We start from the raw sequence: 18480 nt of genomic DNA, 5'->3' as shown, positions 1-18480 counted from the left end.
GTTCAGTTCATCCAGAGTTCAGTGTATGAGTGAGTCATAACCTTACCTGCCCACAAAGTTCTCCAGGACGGAGCTCTTTCCTGCGCTCTGGCCGCCCACCACGGCGATCTGCGGCAGGTGGAGGCTGCAGCTCTGCCCCACGGTGCTCAGGGCGTCCTGGAGGCGGTTGACCAGCGGGATCAGGTCCTCCATCCCGCGGTTGCCCATCGCAACAGAGCCGCCGCCGGGCTCCTCTGAGCCCAGCCCCAGCTCCTCCTTTAAAAGCCTGTTTTTACTCCGCTTCTACACTACACCCGTCGTTAGAGCAGCTCCCATAGTTATCAATTAACTTGTTATTTTCATTACCGACATGTTTAACAACTAAAAATAACTCTTCCTGAAGGACGGTGACAACTTTTTAAAAAAAGCTCCGTGACCGTTAGCTGATAGAACGTTAAACGTTAGTTACCGTTAGTGCCCGTTAGTTACCGTTAGTGTCCAAGTTTGTACTCACAAGCCTCCGAAAACAGTTCCCTAAACACATTTTAGTTGTTTAAACACTCAAGAAGTTCGCGTAGTGTCGTTTCCTTTAAACTGTGGCTACATTTAACAAGCTAAAAGTTCAGTTTGCTCCGCTGTTGGGAGGAAAACAGTCTACTACTGACAGCTAACGGAATCAAGTTTAGTGCGCATGCGCAGCAATCAACATGTTGAACTAGGCAATCCCCCTTATTATGCAGAAGAGTGTTATGGAAACATGTTTGAGCATTTGTTCCATATCCTTGATATATCAGGGGTCAGCAACCTTTACTATCAAAAGAGACATCTTAGGCAAAAACTAAAAAGAAATCTGTCTGGAGCCGCAAAACGCTTGCAGTGAGGTATGGGGCCACATTGAGGGGAAAAAATCTGAAATTTCGAGAATAAAGTCACAACTTTACGAGAAAAAAGTCGTAATATTACCAGAATAAAGTCATAACTTTACGAGAAAAAAGTCGTAATATTACCAGAATAAAGTCATAACTTTACGAGAAAAAAGTCGTAATATTACCAGAATAAAGTCATAGCTTTACGAGAAAAAAGTCATAATTTTAAGAGAAGAAAGTCATAATATTACGAGAAAAAAAGAAAATAACGTAAAATTACTACTTTATAAACTACTGACTTTATTATCATAATATTACGACTTTTTTTCCCGTAAACTTCTGACAATATTCTCGAAATCTCAGATTTATTTTTTTTCCTCAATGTGGTTCCGTCGTACTGTCGTACCATAGACCTACAACAATGATAAATAAAAATGAAAATTTAAACAAAAAACAGTTATTCATTTCCATTTTTAAAAAACCACAGGGAGCCACAGGAGAGGGGCTAAAGAGCCGCATGTGGCTCCGGAGCGGCAGGTTAGAGACCCCTGGTTTAGTTGAACAAAAACTCTCACTAGTCACTGTTTTTCAGCAACTAGTGGCACTTTTATCCAACTAGTTCCAAGAAGCCTTACTAGTGAGACTGTGCACCACACTAGTAGGAGCAAAGCCCAACTAGTCAGCTTTGACATGTTAACTAGTAAAGGACTATGGAAAGCTGTTTGAGCATTTATTCCATATCCTTGATATCAGACGTCAGTGTCCTCCACTAGTTCGGTCTTTGACAGCACTAGTTGGACATTTTGTCTTACTAGTTCAGGGGTCAACAACCTGCGGCTCTGGACCCACATGCGTCTCTTTAGCTCCTCTCCAGTGGCTCCCTGTGGATTTTTAAAAGAATTAGTGGGAATGAATAACTGTTTGTTTTTTTACATTTTCATTTTTATTTATCATTGTTGTAGGTCTAATGTACAACGCTGTATAAGGGCCACATTGAGGAAAAAAAATAAATCTGAGATTTGGAGAATAAATTCAGAAGTTTAAGAGAAAAAAGTCATAGTATTAGTATATAAACTGGAAAAACAAAGTTCGGCAACTTGTGTTTGGTCGATTATTTCTCTGTTGTTACAATGCTAATGGTCATTGTATTTTACATGGTTGGAAAGCCTGTTTATTTACCTTCGCAATGATGTCCAACTTGTAAGGATCATGCATTTGTGGGATGAGCAGCTCAGCTGATTATGTGGGGAGCGCCCAAGAAAAATTTGCCAAAATGCTCCGTCAATGGTAAACAGTGTATTCTCCTGTTGGTATTGACTCTTGTTTTGAGATGTTTGGTGGATGATTGAACTCTCTATCAGTAACAAGGAACAAACAAGACATATTGATTGATTGAATCCACCGTCATGAGGCTCAGTAGCGGTGGAAGATCCATACGCAGCCACAACAGCCTGGCACCTCCTCCTCATGCTGGTCAACAACCTGGTCACACGTTGCTGTGGGATGGCGTTCCATTCCTCAACCAGGATTCGTTGCAGGTCAGCCAACGAGGTTGTGTTGGTCACTGTGACACGTACAAGCTGATCCTAAAAGTGTTGAATTGGGTTGAGGTGTGGATTCTTGGCAGGCCGTTCCATTCCCTCTACTCCCACATTGTGGAGGTAGTCTGTGATAACCCTGGCTCTGTGGGGGCGAGCGTTGTCATCTTGGAGGATGAAGTTAGGTGCCAGATTGTGGAGGTATGGGATCGCCACTGGCTGCAGAATCTCATCCCGATATCTCCCTGCATTGAGATGGCCTTCAATGATGACAAGCCTTGTTTTGCCAGTGAGGGAGATGCCGCCCCACACCATGACACTGCCCCCATCAAAAGCTGTTACTCCATCGGTGCAACAGTCAGCATAGCGTTCTCCGCGTCGTCTCCATACTTTGACCCTCCCATCCAACTTTGGCAGACAGAACCTGGACTCATCACTGAACATGACATTCCCCTACATGTTCAGGTTCCATTGTCTGTGTTGTCGACACCAGCGCAAACGGGCCTGACGGTGAAGGGCAGTCACTGCAGGCTTCCTGGTAGCCTTATGAGAATACACTGTTTACCATTGGCAGAGCATTTTGGCAAATTTTTCTTGACTTTCTCTGACTTTATTCTGGTAATATGCCTTTTTTTCTCGTAAAGTTGTGACTTAATTCTCGAAATCTCTGTGGACCTCTGGACCGAACTAGTTAACTAGTGACCTACAATTTTCTGCACTAGTTAACTAGTGAGGGCCAAAATGCTCACTAGTTAACCAGTGAAGGCCAAAATGTCCAATAGTTAAACCCTTTGGACCTTACTAGTTAACTAGTGAGGGGAATATGTCCTTTACTAGTTAACATGTCAAAGCTTGTGCAGCTTACTAGTTAACTAGTAAGACTGTCAGCGTTACTAGTTCGGTCCAGAGGTCCACTAGTGCGTCAAAAAGCTGACTAGTTGGGACTTTGATCCTACTAGTGTGGTGCACAGTCTCACTAGTAAGGCTTCTGTTGGAACTAGTTGAATAAAAGTGCCACTAGTTGCTGAAAAACAGTGACTAGTAAGAGTTTTTGTTCAACTAGTAAGACAAAATTGCCAACTAGTGCGATCAAATGTCCAACTAGTCCTGACAAAGACCGAACTAGTGGAGGACACTGACGTCTGATATCAAGGATATGGAATATATGCTCCAACGGCTTTCCATAGAAGAGGGACAACAAACTTCACAGCCAAATTAAAGTATCCCAATTTATCAGACACCGAGCAAGCATTCACTCCTCTCGACCAGCAGCTATTTAAAATCCCAAACATCCAAAGTGTGTGTACGTACTGGATCCAACTCTGCAACTGGAACCAGATTCATCTACTGTAAATAACACTGCTGCATTCTTTGGCAATGAGGGAGTGAGCACTACTAGTAGTACACTGGAAACTAGAAGCAAGTAATAGAGAAACTGAAGGCTACTTTTAATGGTGACATATTGCAATAATAATAATAATGGAAGTGGGATTACCTTCTTTTTTTTTTGCAGAAGCACCATATTAAAGAGGAACACCACCTAAGTTGAAGGTCCCATACTGAACTCATTTTCAGGGTCATACTTGTATTTTGTGTTTCTACTAGAACATGTTTACATGCTGTAATGTTCAAAAAACACTTTATTTTCCTCATACTGTCAGCCTGAATATGCCTGTATTTACCCTCCGTCTTAAATGCTCTGTTTTAGCACATTTCGACGGAATTGCAACAGAATTGTGTTGCTAGGCAACAGCTTTGGTCCATGTGTACTTCCTGTCAGTAGATGTTATTCACATACACTGAAAACAGGAATAAACTGGGACACATTTAGAATGTTTACGTTTAAAACTGTGTAATGGTCTAAATATTGTATATTTGTGACATCACAAATGGACAAAAATCATGACAGCTTGTTTCAAATGCAGAGTTTCTGAATCCTGGCTGTGTGTATTTCCCTGTGGATAGAGCGTTTCGATACTTTCACAGTGTTTATATAGGACTTATGCCTGCTTTATAATAAAAAAACATGAAAATCTCACTTTTTATGATATGGGACCTTTAAGAATTCCAATATATTATTTTCATGGCCTACATTTTACATTATAATTACATTATTTTGTGTTGTTTTCTTCTTTTATACCCAAATTAACTTCTTATTCTAAACAGAAAATGTAAAAAATTCCCTTGTGCCCTCAGTGTCGCCTATAACATCTTTCCCAATTCACTGGTTCATTTTGGTTATTTGTGATCAGAAGTAACACAAGAGGCTGGAGTTAAGTACAACCGAACGCTGATTTTTAGGTAACCAAAAATGTTATAATTAACTTTCATGAACTGAAAACACACTGTGAAAGGGTTAAAGTTGTAAGGCGAAAACGCGGACAACTCCAAGACTGGACAACGCCATGGTAGCGACCTGTCAGTCACAAGGTAGCCCCGCCATAAAGCATCCCCTGCTTTATGGTCTATTTGACTCTAAATGGGACCATAATTTACTAAATGAACATCATGCTGTATTGAAGAAGACTTGAAACTAGCGATTGAGACCATAAACTCATGTTTACAATGTTTACTGAGGTAATAAATCAAGTGAGAAGTAGGCTCATTTTCTCATAGACTTCTATACAATCAGACTTCTTTTTGCAACCAGAGGAGTCGCCCCCTGCTGGCTGATAGAAAGAGTGCAAGATTAAGGCACTTCAGCACTGACTTCACTTCTCAGACACCGGAGTTGCACTGGTTAAAACATTATGTGAGATTATTTAGTATGTCTGACACCTTAGTATGAAACCAATAATATGGGAATTGCATACTATTCTGGTGAAATATTACAGTATGAAAATGCTGGACACTACAGCAGCATAAATAACCCACAATAGTGACGACAACGTTCATAACAGCTGTTGACGGACAGCCCTGTAACCACAATAACGGTTCAATTTAAATTCAAGTATAAGGTTTCACTTTGCTAGGCGCAATCTATTTTTTTAAAATTAGTTTGGACTTTATGATTCTCACAAATCATCGTTTGGTCACATGAGGTTGGCACGGGCTACCATGGTTACGCATCTCCAACTGGAAAGGAGGCTCTCAGGAAGTGACGATGCATACTACTGTTTATTCACACAAAAGTGTGTCGACCGGACGCAGCCATTTTCTATGGAGCAGATCCAAACTTTATACTTGATGACATCACAAATTTGAGTTTTAGCACTCTAGTTTTGGGATTTGGGAGAGAGTTATTCATGTTTACTAATAGTTTTAGACTTTCTTAGACCATAGGAATAACATGGATGAATTGTGAAAATGGCCATAGCTCCGCTTTAAGCTAAAATGTTCTTTACTTGTGATTGAATTACTGTATATTTATGTTATACATCATAATACTTTTCATTACATTGAACTGTATGGCAAAGTCAAAGCACTTGCTCTCATATTTCAGTATCTTCCCCATAGTGTCTTAAACCATCTTGACAAATGATTAAATCCCCTCTGGTTGCAAACAAACCTTACTCCACTTTCAGGTCTTTTAACAACTTTGCGATGTCTATATGAGGGCCGCTGTTGGTTCCAGTACTGTTAGAGAGCAGGGCGCTCTGCAGACTTTTGGCTGCTTGGTTCAGGGATGGAAGGATGCGAGCGGCGTCCGATGTCTCGTTCTCTCCACAAGAGCACAGAAGGACCTCGTTGACCTCCCCTTCGATTTTTCGAGAGATGATGCTGGGAAACACGGCGCTCAGACGCTCCAGCACGCTTTTCCTCAGGACTGAGTCACGACACACAAGATTCAGTATGAATAGACCTGGTCCGATGGCAGGGAGAGACAGACAGAGGAGAGAAGATCAAACACAACCCTCTGAGAACCACAATAAACCAGTTTTTGTGCTTGATATTGGGAGTACAGGGGGTCTTTAGGGGGAGATAGCAGGTCAACAGTAGATGTCACATAGAAGTGGTGTACATCATCTGAAAGCTGGGAACCTGAAGATTAATTTGAGATGCTAAGCCCAAATGTCAAGTTGTTCTAGTCATAAATCAGCAATAAACATTAATTAATGAATTAAAATAATTTGCGATAGTGTATAAGGGCTTAAAACATTATGATAGAAGTATATGATGCCCATTCCCATGCTCTATTATGTCTCATAAGTTGTTGCAGCAATTCTTGGGTTGATACCATTTGTTACACAGATTTGGTGCTAAATTCAACAACCTTTTACCACTTGAGAATTGATAAAAATGATCAATAATCTCTCCAGAATACCATATTTAGACACCAAGACCTTGAGGAACACCATAGAAAAAGCCATGCTGTGATTTGGAATCAAAACCATTTGACATTTGGAGATTTCTGCAAGAATTGCATTTTTTGGCAATTGGATGGCGAGCACTTCTGTTGTGTAAACTGCTCAGAAACCCCCTTATTGTCAATCTAGCTAGGAAAGCCATCCATCCTCTGAATGCTCTAGGTCTCTAGTTTGTGGCTGTTTCATGAGGCTGTGATTATCCTAGAGGTCACCACAGGTCATTTTATACAGTGAGGTCAAGTTTTTTAAAAAATGGTCTCACTACAATGAAATGGCTACTATGGGGACTAACATCATCACACATGAATCCAGTTGGGCTCATTGGATCCACAAGAGTCTCAGCTTTACAGTGACACACAATGTATGTAATTCAAGACTGTTTAGGGACCCCAGTATGCAGAAATATTCAGACACATCATTTTAGAATAGGCAAAAATAACACATTTATACTACATTCAAAAAACTGCACGTGATTTTCCATAAAGTGGGCATGTCTGTAAAGGGGAGACTCGTGGGTACCCATAGAACCGATTTTCATGCACATATCTTGAGGTCAGAGGTCAAGGGACACCTATGAAAATGGCCATGAAAGTTTTTCCTCGCCAAGATTTAGCCTAACTTTGGAGCGTTATTTAACCTCCTTCCCGACAAGCTAGTATGACATGGTTGGTACCAATGGATCCTTTAGGTTTTCTAGTTCCATACGATATCTATACCTTCAATCTAGCTCTGAACAGCAATTTGTTTAATGATGTGCCTATTAATTGTCTTACCAGAGGGTTCTTTATAAAACTGTTTTAAAAGGGCTATGCCAATACATTTATTGTGATTATTTAAAGGGGACACATAATGAAAAACTCACTTTTTTAGTGCTTGTGCGCATACATTTGGGTATCTGGAGTACAGAGTACTGTGGAGCACAAACTGTGAAATAAGACAACCAATCAGTTTTTTGTGGGCTGTCTAGATAAGATAACACGTGATTCCACGTCATTCAGATTTGGCTAAACTTCCAATGTCACATGCAGGCTCATAAAATATTCCGCCCACAGCTTGAGAACTACCTTTGGAAAGACTAGGCTTTTTCGGGAGGGAGGCTTAAAGAGACAGGCGCTAAAGCGGAGCGTTTCAGACAGAGGGTGAATACAGGTATATTCAGACAGACAGGATGAGAAAAATAATGTGTTTTTTGAACATTAAAGCATGTAAACATGTTCTAGTAGAAACCCACAATACAAATATGAATCTGGAAATGAGCATGATATGTCCCCTTTAAGAGAAGACATGACAGATTCCAGCAGATGGAGATAAATAGATAAAATACTGTACCTCTGGGTGTTAGCAGGCTGCAGACTTTCTGCAGGATCGAGGTCTCTATAAAGGCAGCAGGAGGACAGCTCATACCCACAGTAGTATCTTTACTGTCCACATCGAACATGATGGCGTCAAACAAATGACCACCTACAGAGCAAAAAAATAGCCAGTCACTTCTTGATATTGCTAATATATATATTATTCACTGGTGTAGCCTCACTTTTAACTGCCCTCTCTTCAACTCCTCCGTCACTAACCTTCTTTCTCCAGGGCGCAGATGCGTTCGAGGCCGTCTCCAATAGTGACGGTCAAACGATCATCTGGTCGGAACCCGAAGCACTCCTTTGCCACTTGCATCACAACGGGGTCTAGTTCAACAACCTCGACAGCAACATTGGGCACAAAGTCCCGAAGAAACTGAGGCAGGCCTCCTCCACCGAGCCCCACCAGGAACACCGACACTGGGACATCTGAGACGGATGAAAAGGTCACAGGAAACTCAATCAAAGTGTGATATTTTATGCAAGACGCTGGAACGCTGGTGGCTGTACAGTCAGTATTTCCTCCTGCCCTCCTCTACAACCTTCAACAACACTGTACAAAACGGGCGTGAACTGACCTTTGTTCTGTGGCGTGCCCACCCCGAGCATGGCAAGGCCTGCTACCATCACTTCATGGTGAGCGCAGCAGAGGAAGCCACTGTCCACTGATAGAGAGCTGGAGGATGTTGTTGGAGCAGCTGTTGGCTTGACCCTCTTTTTGTTTTTCTTCTTGTGACTTGATGCTGCATAAATATATAAGATATAAATATTCATTAATTTCATCAATCTGCTCCTATGTTAAAAAAAAAACGATTAAGATATTATAAAACTATATATTTTGTGTAAAACTTTGAAATTTGAAGAAATTCCCACCAAGCGTTCCTGAGATATTGTGTTCATGAGAAATGGTGCTACGTACGCACAGAAGTAGAGACGTAAAGACGTACAAACCGAAAACAAAGTGCCTCGGCCACGGCTGGCGCTGAGGCACAGAAAGAGAGCATAACAAATTACAGTGAACAAGCAGAAAGAACTGACCAGTATTTGAAGAGACAAGGCGGCTCTCTGATTGGACAAGGGTGACATTATGCAGGAAAATGAGTCTCCGATACAGTTCTCCGTCTTCTCCTCTGACATTCTCCACACAGTACTCCCCGCTCAGCTCACTCACACCCCTGCTGACCTCCTCTCGCCAACCCAGGTTACCTCCAACTGACAGAAACGGCACCTGAATGGGGACAGAGAGCTCAAATGAATAAACTGATGCAACGTAAAATGGTTTATTGTACAAAAGGGCATTTTCTAAAAGGATTATCTGAGTGCGTTTACCTGCTGGTTGGCTGGCATACCCGGGGGAGCCAGGTCCATCACCATTGGTGAGAGTTCCGACTGGACAGCTTGCATGTCTGTATACTCCTGATTCCTGTGCATTGCCACAACAACCAGGCGCCGAAAGTTAGCACTGGCAGCCAGCTGCTTTCGTCCCTCGCTGGAGCTGTAGAGCCAAGCTGTCTCACTGCCGTGAGGCACTGACAAGATGAGCAGAGGGGAAAGACATAAACAAAGAAGAACAAAATGCAACCAGTGTAATTTACATAAGAAGGCAGTAACATGATGAGATAACAGGAGAGCTCACCAATAAAAATAGCAAACTGGTTTGATCTTGGCACCTTGGCACCTGGGGGACAGTCCTGTACTGTGAGAGTGTATCTGGGGAGCCCAGTCTTGGTGTGACAGAGGGTGAGCGAGAGGTTCGAGCTGGCGTCTGTGCTTGTACGGAGCCTCTTTTTCAAGACAGAGTAAGCCTGATGCTCCCTCACAGCTGTCAACAACTCTGCTACCTGCGTGACACGAGTCGGGGCTCCATCTTCCCCAAGACACATCTCCAGAATAGGCATGGGCATAGGCTGGCGGAACTTGGTGCAGACCAGAACAAAGACAGGCAGAGCAAAGGAGTCCTCTTCTGTCCCACTTTCCTGCTGCAGGCAGTGGAGCCTCACAGCCCACCCCAGCTGAACAAAGTGCTCCACGGCCAACTTGATCACACTCTCCTGAGCCAACGTCACACAGACATACCGGCCGCCGACACTCAGCACACGACCCACCTGCAGACACAAGAACACGGCTGTGATGAGAATGCAAAGACATATGTTGAGGAGTCTAAACATATGGTCTGTGCACACCCCGACCCATTGGTTTCTCACCTCAGTGAGCATGCTCCTGGCCAGTGTTCCTTCTTCTTCTGATGCCATGGCATCCAGCGTGCCTTTGTCCAGAGCAGCCTGGTAGCTGGCGTCCTCATACGGAGTTTGTGTAGCATCCACCTGCTGGAAAGTCAGGCCTGGCCGGCGCTCAGCGTTTCTCTGGTTCATGTGGGTCACCACTGTCTCACTGATGTCAATATTAGTTAGATGTTTGTAGCCAACATCATACATCTGTTCACTCAGCTCAGAGTTACCACAACCAACCACCAACACCTGAAGGACAGAAATACAAAACACTCTTTAATTAATCATTTATTATCATTTGCAGTGGTGGAAGGTAAGTAACCACATTTACTTAAGTAGTTTTGAGGCGCTTGTGCTTCATTTAAGTATTTCCAATTTATGCTAAATTATACTTCTATTACATATCTAGTAAATATTATGAAGTATTTTGTGTATCACTGTAGTCATCTTACCTTATCCTGGACTTTGATGTATTTATGCAGCACGCCGCAGAGTTTGTTGTAGTCTCCATACCACTCAAAAGCTTTCTCTCCACGCTTCTTAAAAAACTTCTCCCAGTACTCTGCGGAGCTGAACTCCTCTGCAGTGCGAGGTAAAAGACTCATTGTTGGTTACAGGAGTCTAAAACGTTTCAGTTTGCAGTTACAGAGTCTGTTGACAGACACTTTGTCCACATGGCACACCGACTTTTCCAGCCGGACAACATTCCTGGCAGTACCGCTCGCTGATTGGAGAATTTATTTGAGGGCGGGGCTACATGCTGCCCGGTGATTGGCTGAGGATCTCAGCGCTGTTTTGATTGGCTCTTGTTGAGCCGGAAATCGTCGGTCCCATATTGCTAGTGCTCCGGGTTGTCATTCAACATGTCTGTGCCTGCTGGGAGATCTGTGGTCTTCGTGACTGGAAATGCTAAAAAACTCGAAGAGGTGAGACTCAATTCAATTAAATTCAATTCAGTTCAATTCAATAGATTTTATTCGTGATTTTGATGTATTTCCAAAGCACAACTACCTTTAGAAAATACAATGAATAAAATAAACAAAAATAAAATAAAGCAGAATGAGAAAAAAACAGTGAATAACAATATTCTATAATAAAATAAAATCTAAAATACTCACACATTTTACACCTGAGACAGATGTTATGCTCGTGCTGTCCTGTACTTCCTTGTACACATATGCTGTTCCAGACTGTGCTAGCTAAATATAGACAGTGAGCATGAGCTGTAATCTAATACATCACTCTCTTTTTTTCATTTGACAAAAATCAGTCCTGCTTTTTTTTGCTTTTGTTTTGTAGTTTCATAATTTGTATTTATTTATTTTTATTTTTATTTTTATTTTTATTTCCTTGTATTTTATTTATCTTTTATTATCTTAAATACCCATCTTTTATTGCTTTCTTATTCATTGAACTTTTATATTGGTTATTTTTGTGTGCATTAGTCTCTAAATCAATTTTTAACATTCTAAATTGTTGTCAATCGTCTGTACAGCACTTTGAATTGCATTTGACTTGTTTGAAAGGTGCTATATAAATAAAGCTTGATTGATGATTGATTGCTAGATTTACTCTCTTTTTGGTCCCATCCATCAGGTCATTCAGATCCTGGGAGACAAGTTTCCCTACAAACTAGTGTCCAAAAAGATTGACTGTAAGTATCAAAAGAAAGAGACCACCAGTAGATTAAATATGTCCCTGTAATCATTGCTCACCTATAACTATTTATTCTTTATCTAGTGCCTGAATACCAAGGAGAGCCAGATGAGATTTCCATACAGAAGTGTAAGGAGGCTGCACAGCGGGTACAGTAACTATGCTATAATTACAACTATGTATATTCTATATGTGCATGTTGAATGATTGAAACTGATGTATTGTTTGTTTCTCGTCCTCAGATTGATGGACCAGTCATAGTAGAGGACACCTGTCTGTGTTTCAAGGCATTGGGAGGCCTGCCTGGTCCTTACATGTTAGTATAATAACTTTCACATATGTTGAGCCATTTTATGTAGTGGTAATGACCAGTAATAATCACAACTAAACTTTGTTTTTGTAGAAAATGGTTCCTGGATAAACTCCAGCCAGAAGGTAAGTGGTAATAGACAAGACACTGCTGAGATTTGTTAACAGAGACATTTAGAGCTCTGTGGAAGAAGTGAATACAACATCTCTAATTTTGTTAAATGTTTTGTTGTAGGCTTGCACAAACTCCTAGCTGGGTTTGAAGATAAATCAGCGTGGGCTCTCTGCACGTTTGCTTTCTCTGCTGGGAAAGATGAACCAGTGCAGCTCTTCAGAGGGAAAACAGAGGTCAGAGTCTCTCTCAAACTGCCTCACTGTTTGCATGTGTGTTTCATTTTTATTTTAAATGTTTCACTCTTTTCTCTTGGTGTTTTAAGGGACGCATTGTGGAACCCAGGGGACCCAGAGACTTTGGATGGGATCCCTGTTTCCAGCCAGACGGATATGACAAAACGTAAGTAAAGACTGCTTGAAATGTCGTTTTCATACCACAAGGGGGAGCCAGAGGTCACCACACATAACTTTCAGAAATGAGTTGCAGATTAGTCCATACAACAAATTGCATCATTGTGATGATCCTTTTCAATTTATGTTTTGCATTAGAGATTATTTATCACTATTGTACAAAGAATAAGAACACGTCCATACTGACTTTAACTACTTCCCTCTCATCTGCAGCTATGCTGAACTGCCCAAAGATGTGAAGAATACCATCTCTCACCGCTACCGGGCACTCGCTGCCATGTCTGAGCACTTCTCTCAAACCAACAATACCTCACCACAGGACAAGAAGAAGAAGAAGCTGGAGGACTAAAGAGTCATTTTAGGGTCAACTTCAGGTTCTGAATCTGAAGCAAACTGTATCAAACCTCAAGTCATTAGATTTGACAATGCAGAGGATACTCCTTATTACTAAGATGTTTTATTGTTGGATCAGAAACGTATGGCAGGTAACAGATTTGTGATCACAATGTCTACATGAAGAATCTGCAGCGGAACATGTGCTGCATAATATTGTTTTTTTTAATAAACTTATTTTTAAACAAATTCCCTCTCTTTGTTATTCTTGATGAATATTTCCCAGTCGGGGTTAGAATGTTCAAGAATTGAGCATGTTAAAAATGTCTTCCAGATAAAATGGGAAAATAGTGGAAATTGTTGTAAGACTTGATTCATTGTTCCACAGTGGAAACTCAAAGACAACCGTTCTGAGTTCTGCTGATAGAGGTGGATTTGGAGAAGAACATAAATTATAAAAAAGAGGAGCTCCGGGATCCTGATGAGAGCAGCAGACCGCTCTGTGGCCCAGAGTTGGCGAGGGAAGGATGTTCAGGCTGGAATCCAGAGAGAGGGGCGTGTGTCTGGGGGGGCATTCAGAACAAACATAACAGTGATAACAGGGGAGTTTGGGTAATAAATGACCTTGGAGCTGGAAGTCTCTGAGCAGGAACTATGCATACACCTGTGACTGATATCTCCCAGATGGACTGAAAATGCCACACACTCAAATACACAGATCCTGAATGAGACCAAGACCGAAGAAACAGCTAAAGGTACTACTGACAGGTTATTCTCTGTGTTTCATCAAATATTTGATATATTTTCCTCTACACACGTTTAATGTCACTTTGGCATAGTTTCCTCATCGTGAAACCTTTCTAATCGTGTACGAGAAAACTTTTACACCTGGTTATGAATAATGATACTCTGCAAGTAAAATTAACACTTCTTGAGAAAAAAAGATGCTGTAGGTGGTGAAATGACTGGACCGCTCTGTTTGCTTAGACCTTTTAGTTTTAGTTTTGTTTGGGGACTAGTCAGGAAGTAGCAAGTCGTGAGAAGTAACAGGAAAGCTGTATTCTGTCTTCATCAGGAAGACTTGTCAGTTCACCTGTCAACCAAGATGTGTGCCAGACTTCAGGTCACTAGAGGTCAAAGACATCGCTATGAAGGCATCCCTCTTTTCCTCCGTGATTCAAAGTCAACACAGTTACTGTCAGTGCTGTAGCCCGCCAAGCTACTGCCTGCCTATACCAGAGAATTTAAAAGGTTTAAGATGTACATTGTCCGCTAAGGAGTTGGAATTGTTGGAATTCTTTTAAAAGGAACCTTTGTACAACATTAGGGTAAACAGACATCATGTGATGTCTGAAACAGCTCTAGTGTGACATGCCCCAATTCAAACTACCAAAATGAAGTTTTTGTTTTAATATGTTAATGATATATAAACTTGGTAAGACCGAGATTCCTACATTTGTCTCAAATACATTTTTTGTTGTTTAAATTTAATATTTTGCACCCAGATCATTTTGATTAAATTGTGGTTCCCAAGCTACCAGAGGCATTTTTTTAATGTAAATTTCTAGCCATGACAATTTTCACTGGTTTTAATGAAACAAGGTATCTTTATGCAATTGCATATTTAATGTAGCTAAATATTAAATCATTTCTCAGTTTTTGGTTTTAGACTCCGCAATCCTCAGATACTTTGAGTGCAATGGGTTGCACAAGTTAGCTTTTGCACTCTCTGCTTGTGTATTTGTGTGAAATGTTAGGGCCATACAATTATTAATGGAGTGGAAAAACAGTCTGATTGTAACCTAATGGGTGAGGGGTGGCATCTAGAGACACCAAGTATCGGGACATGCGGCACCAGAATTAGGGACAGCGAGTCAGCAGATTTCACCAAAAAGGGACTTTATTTTGACACAAACTTCTCCTTTAAATACAGCAAGTGGTGGGTCTGCATACATTACATGAATAGAGAATGACATGACATTAGAGATCAGTCCCATGCATTCACTCATCTTAGTTATCAAACTCTTATTGGCTCTGAATAAATTAAAATAATATTCAAACAAACAATACATCAGTTAAACAGAATCAAAATCTTGTTTATGCCAGGTGTATCAGGTATACACTAGGAATTTGCTTTGGTTTGTTGGTGCAAATAAGCAGTAAAAATTGTCCCTGGCGGTGGCAGCAGCGATCATGGCACCATCTGTGGCAGGTTGAATTTTTTCAGCTGCCGCAGGAAGTACATCCTCTGCCGAGTTCCTCCTGAAGTCCACAGCGATCACACTTTAGAAGCATAAGGGAACATAGGTCTGGTTGGTGGCACAGCAAACGGGAATGAGTCTCCTCCTAGTTATAAAAGCACAGATTCAGCTCTTCTGTTGACTCCAGACAGCACAGGTGAGCCTGTGGCTCCTCCCAGAGCGCATCAGGGTCATGGAAGACTTCCAACAATGATGTTTTTTTTAAAATTACAAATTAATGACTTGTTGGACAAGAATACACTGGACTTGATATATGGACAGAATCAGAAGCAATCAGCAGGTTCTGTTAATGAATGTATTATCTTAGACAGATGTCTTCTTTCTTGCCTTGTCTGCATGTGTTGTTTTAGCTCTGCAACAAGAAAAATCTTGTTAACAAATCATCTCAACAGATATTGTGCAATAAAAAGGTAAATCAAAGCATCAAAGAAGTAAATGAACTCACAGTGCAGCCACACACATCATGCTGGAGGTGAAAAAGAAGGAAGAAAGGGAGGAAGGAAGCTTATATAGGGCCTCTGATTGAGAGGAAGTGATTGCACCTGAGGGGGGCGGCTTCTTTCCAGACAGATGTGTTTGTTTTATCCTCCCTGCCTCAGGTGTGGTCATGTGATCTCCTTCTATGGACTTTTAACATGACTATTTGTACCTCTGCTTCTACTGATTTCTCCTCTGGTAATGGATCAAAATGAACCAACCTAGAGAGAGACAATCATTTTTCTGTTAAACTGTTCACCGCTCTGCATCACGAGGTAAAACGTTTGAGACCGCTGCACTATAGTAACCCAGTATAGCCACTCTGTAATGGGCTGTCTTCAGGGCCTGGAAAAAGCTTCACGTCCTTTAATGTCCCTGAAAATTGTCTCCTGACTTGACCTTTAAGTGATGTGCCTGTTCCAAAACCCACAGATCCGAAACACAGGATGTTTTCACACTTTATTAGACAGAGAATCAACAACAGCATGTTTACCCAGATGAGGCTTAGCTGTTGTGGTTAATGAAGGAATGCGCTACACTGGGATCACTGGGAGGAGAGGATGCCTGACTTTATGAGATCTTAATCCGTTGTGATTGCACCGGAGGATAAGGAGGGTTTGATGTGGCTTTGGGGAGGCAGACTGGACTTCGTCTTCTATTTGTTATGCAAGACTTACCTGAATTCCCTCGCTGTGATGAGTTTTTATTCAACAACAGGCTCAAGTTTCTTCAAATAACAGCACACGTAACTGAGGAAAAGTTTTAACTTGGTTTTGACTTCAAAGCTACAATTAATGAGGGTGAATTTCCATTCCATAAATTTTGTGTTTCACTAAAGTCACCCAACTGAATGAAGACCTTCCAGGGTTTTTAAGGTTTAGGCTAATGAATTATTCCACCATGAGGTCACTGCAGTAAATGATGGAACAGTTGACCTAATACATACTCCTGCTGCGACGCTCTCTCTCAATTTACACTGTTTATGACCAAACTCAGGTCCCACTGAAGACACGATGAATATTAACTGCTCCAGAGGGAGTTTATATGTGGAACCTCAAGTCACTTTCTGACCTCTACTTTGACCTTTGTCATTACTTGTGTGTTTTCATTACTTTAGAAATATGGAGGTCAGAGCAGAAGAGCAAAGTTGGGGGAGTGAATATTTAGTGGTCTGTAGAGGGAGCTTTGTGCATGACGGATACTGGCAAAGTTCTACTACTACTACTACTAATGAATTTAATCTATATAGCACACTTTAAAATACAGCAAAATCTCAAGTTGCTTCACATAAAGGGTAAAACAATCCTTGTTAAAACAATTTACACAAAAGAACCACATGATTAGAAATGTTAAAAATAGGGCTGTCAAAGTTAACACGATAATAACTCATGAACGCAAATTAGTTTTAATGTCACTAATTTCTTTAAAGCATTAACACAATCAATCTTTCGGAGGTTGTAGTGTGAAGATACTGGTGTCATATGAAACTAGAAAACCTAATGAATCCATTGGTACCAGCCATGTCATACTAGCTTGTCGTGAAGGAGGTTAAATAAACTGTCATGGCCATTTTCAAAGGGGTCCCTTGACCTCTGACCTCCAGATATGTGAATGAAAATGGGTTCTATGGGTACCCACGAGTCTCCCCTTTACAGACATGCCCACTTTATGATAATCACATGCAGTTTGGGGCAAGTCATAATCAAGTCAGCACACTGACACACTGACAGCTGTTGTTGCCTGTTGGGCTGCAGTTTGCCATGTTATGATTTGAGCATATTCTTTATGCTAAATGCAGTACCTGTGAGGGTTTCTGGACAATATCTGTTATTGTTTTGTGTTGTTAATTGATTAACAAAAATAAATATATACATACATTTGCATAAAGCAGCATATTTGCCCACTCCCATGTTGATTAGAGTATTAAATACTTGACAAATCTCCCTTTAAGGTACGTTTTGAACAGATAATGAAATATTTTAATCGATTGGCAGCCTTAGTTAAAATAGGATAAATAAAATTATAGACAAAATATTTCGAGACCCAAGTGTAAAAGGAAAACACATATGAAACCAGGACCCTAGGGTAAGGCTGAGGGCAACAGGTGAGTCTTAAGATTAGATTTAAAAACAGCAAGTGAGTCTAAGGCCCTAATCGCTCCTGGGAGCGACAGCGACAAAAAGGCATTATCTCCCATGCTCCCTCTACTCTCTGTTAGATGTTTGTATTTAAGCATAAAAACACGCTTCAGGATGGTGGCAGTATTTTGGAGTCAAATAAAGGAGGAAATGCTTGAGTGAGTAGGAGAAGGGGAATGTGGTGGGAAACAGAGGAGCAGGAAACTTCATGTCTGGGACATTAGGTCTCAAATCTCATGTTTCTCTCAGGTGCATACCTTCACAAAAAACACATCCATCATATTAATCTGATCTGTGAGTGTTACTGTAGGTCTCCACAGTACGGGACCATTTTAGAGCATTTTAGATAGGGATGCACCGGTCCGACTTTTTCAGTCCCAATATCGATACCAAAACCTGGGCTTTGGGTATCGGCCGATATCGAGTACCAATCCGATCCGATACCAGTGTTTAATTAATGAGCTGTATGCCTCACTGTGTGGAAGTGACTGAGATCATTATTTTGTGT

At 41.1% G+C, this 18480-nt stretch overlaps 3 protein-coding genes and 1 long non-coding RNA gene across 8 annotated transcripts in view; 1 reads left to right on the top strand and 3 right to left on the bottom strand.

The window, feature by feature from the left end:
* dnm3a (dynamin 3a) overlaps positions 1 to 649 on the bottom strand; it is a 29798-nt gene extending 29149 nt beyond the window's left edge. For 3 of the 5 annotated variants that reach the window (XM_037770074.1, XM_037770075.1, XM_037770077.1), the window contains exon 1: positions 47 to 649. In XM_037770074.1, the coding sequence (XP_037626002.1) occupies positions 47 to 207 (161 nt within the window). In that variant the 5' untranslated portion in view covers positions 208 to 649. The remainder of the gene's footprint in view (positions 1 to 46) is intronic. The other 2 variants (XM_037770076.1, XM_037770078.1) reach the window with 1 other exon arrangement.
* A 4832-nt stretch (positions 650 to 5481) lies between these two features.
* mettl13 (methyltransferase like 13) lies at positions 5482 to 11001 on the bottom strand. Its single transcript, XM_037770654.1, has 9 exons — positions 10726 to 11001; positions 10250 to 10522; positions 9682 to 10150; positions 9375 to 9574; positions 9084 to 9273; positions 8624 to 8788; positions 8262 to 8474; positions 8020 to 8151; positions 5482 to 6185 (listed from the first exon to the last, which is right to left on the bottom strand). The coding sequence occupies exons 1-9, from the start codon at positions 10876 to 10878 to the stop codon at positions 5893 to 5895; spliced, it is 2088 nt and encodes a 695-aa protein (XP_037626582.1). The 5' UTR covers positions 10879 to 11001; the 3' UTR covers positions 5482 to 5892.
* Positions 11002 to 11049: 48 nt separating this feature from the next.
* itpa (inosine triphosphatase (nucleoside triphosphate pyrophosphatase)) lies at positions 11050 to 13345 on the top strand. The gene is made up of 8 exons (XM_037770655.1): positions 11050 to 11199; positions 11870 to 11927; positions 12014 to 12078; positions 12172 to 12245; positions 12333 to 12364; positions 12474 to 12586; positions 12676 to 12752; positions 12977 to 13345. Exons 1-8 carry the CDS (start codon positions 11137 to 11139, stop codon positions 13110 to 13112), a joined length of 618 nt encoding a protein of 205 aa, XP_037626583.1. The 5' UTR covers positions 11050 to 11136; the 3' UTR covers positions 13113 to 13345.
* On the bottom strand, positions 13133 to 15880 carry LOC119488766. Its single transcript, XR_005207029.1, has 2 exons — positions 15803 to 15880; positions 13133 to 15709 (listed from the first exon to the last, which is right to left on the bottom strand). It is a non-coding gene; the product is annotated as an uncharacterized LOC119488766 (long non-coding RNA).
* Positions 15881 to 18480: the final 2600 nt, after the last annotated feature.

The sequence above is a fragment of the Sebastes umbrosus genome, chromosome 5, assembly GCF_015220745.1.
Source record: "Sebastes umbrosus isolate fSebUmb1 chromosome 5, fSebUmb1.pri, whole genome shotgun sequence".
Lineage (NCBI taxonomy): Eukaryota > Metazoa > Chordata > Actinopteri > Perciformes > Sebastidae > Sebastes > Sebastes umbrosus.
This window is presented reverse-complemented; position numbering and strand designations above follow the sequence as displayed.

Excerpts from the sequence above, each read along its gene's own strand:
- mettl13 (XM_037770654.1), bottom strand. The coding sequence starts at position 10,878 with ATGAGTCTTTTACCTCGCACTGCAGAGGAGTTCAGCTCCGCAGAGTAC. Across the intron at positions 8,475-8,623 it reads GGGCACGCCACAGAACAAAG|ATGTCCCAGTGTCGGTGTTC; the intron begins GTCAGTTCACGC and ends CATCCGTCTCAG. Across the intron at positions 8,152-8,261 it reads CTGCGCCCTGGAGAAAGAAG|GTGGTCATTTGTTTGACGCC; the intron begins GTTAGTGACGGA and ends TTTGCTCTGTAG.
- itpa (XM_037770655.1), top strand. The coding sequence starts at position 11,137 with ATGTCTGTGCCTGCTGGGAGATCTGTGGTCTTCGTGACTGGAAATGCT. Across the intron at positions 12,246-12,332 it reads GGCCTGCCTGGTCCTTACAT|AAAATGGTTCCTGGATAAAC; the intron begins GTTAGTATAATA and ends TTGTTTTTGTAG. Across the intron at positions 12,365-12,473 it reads GGATAAACTCCAGCCAGAAG|GCTTGCACAAACTCCTAGCT; the intron begins GTAAGTGGTAAT and ends GTTTTGTTGTAG.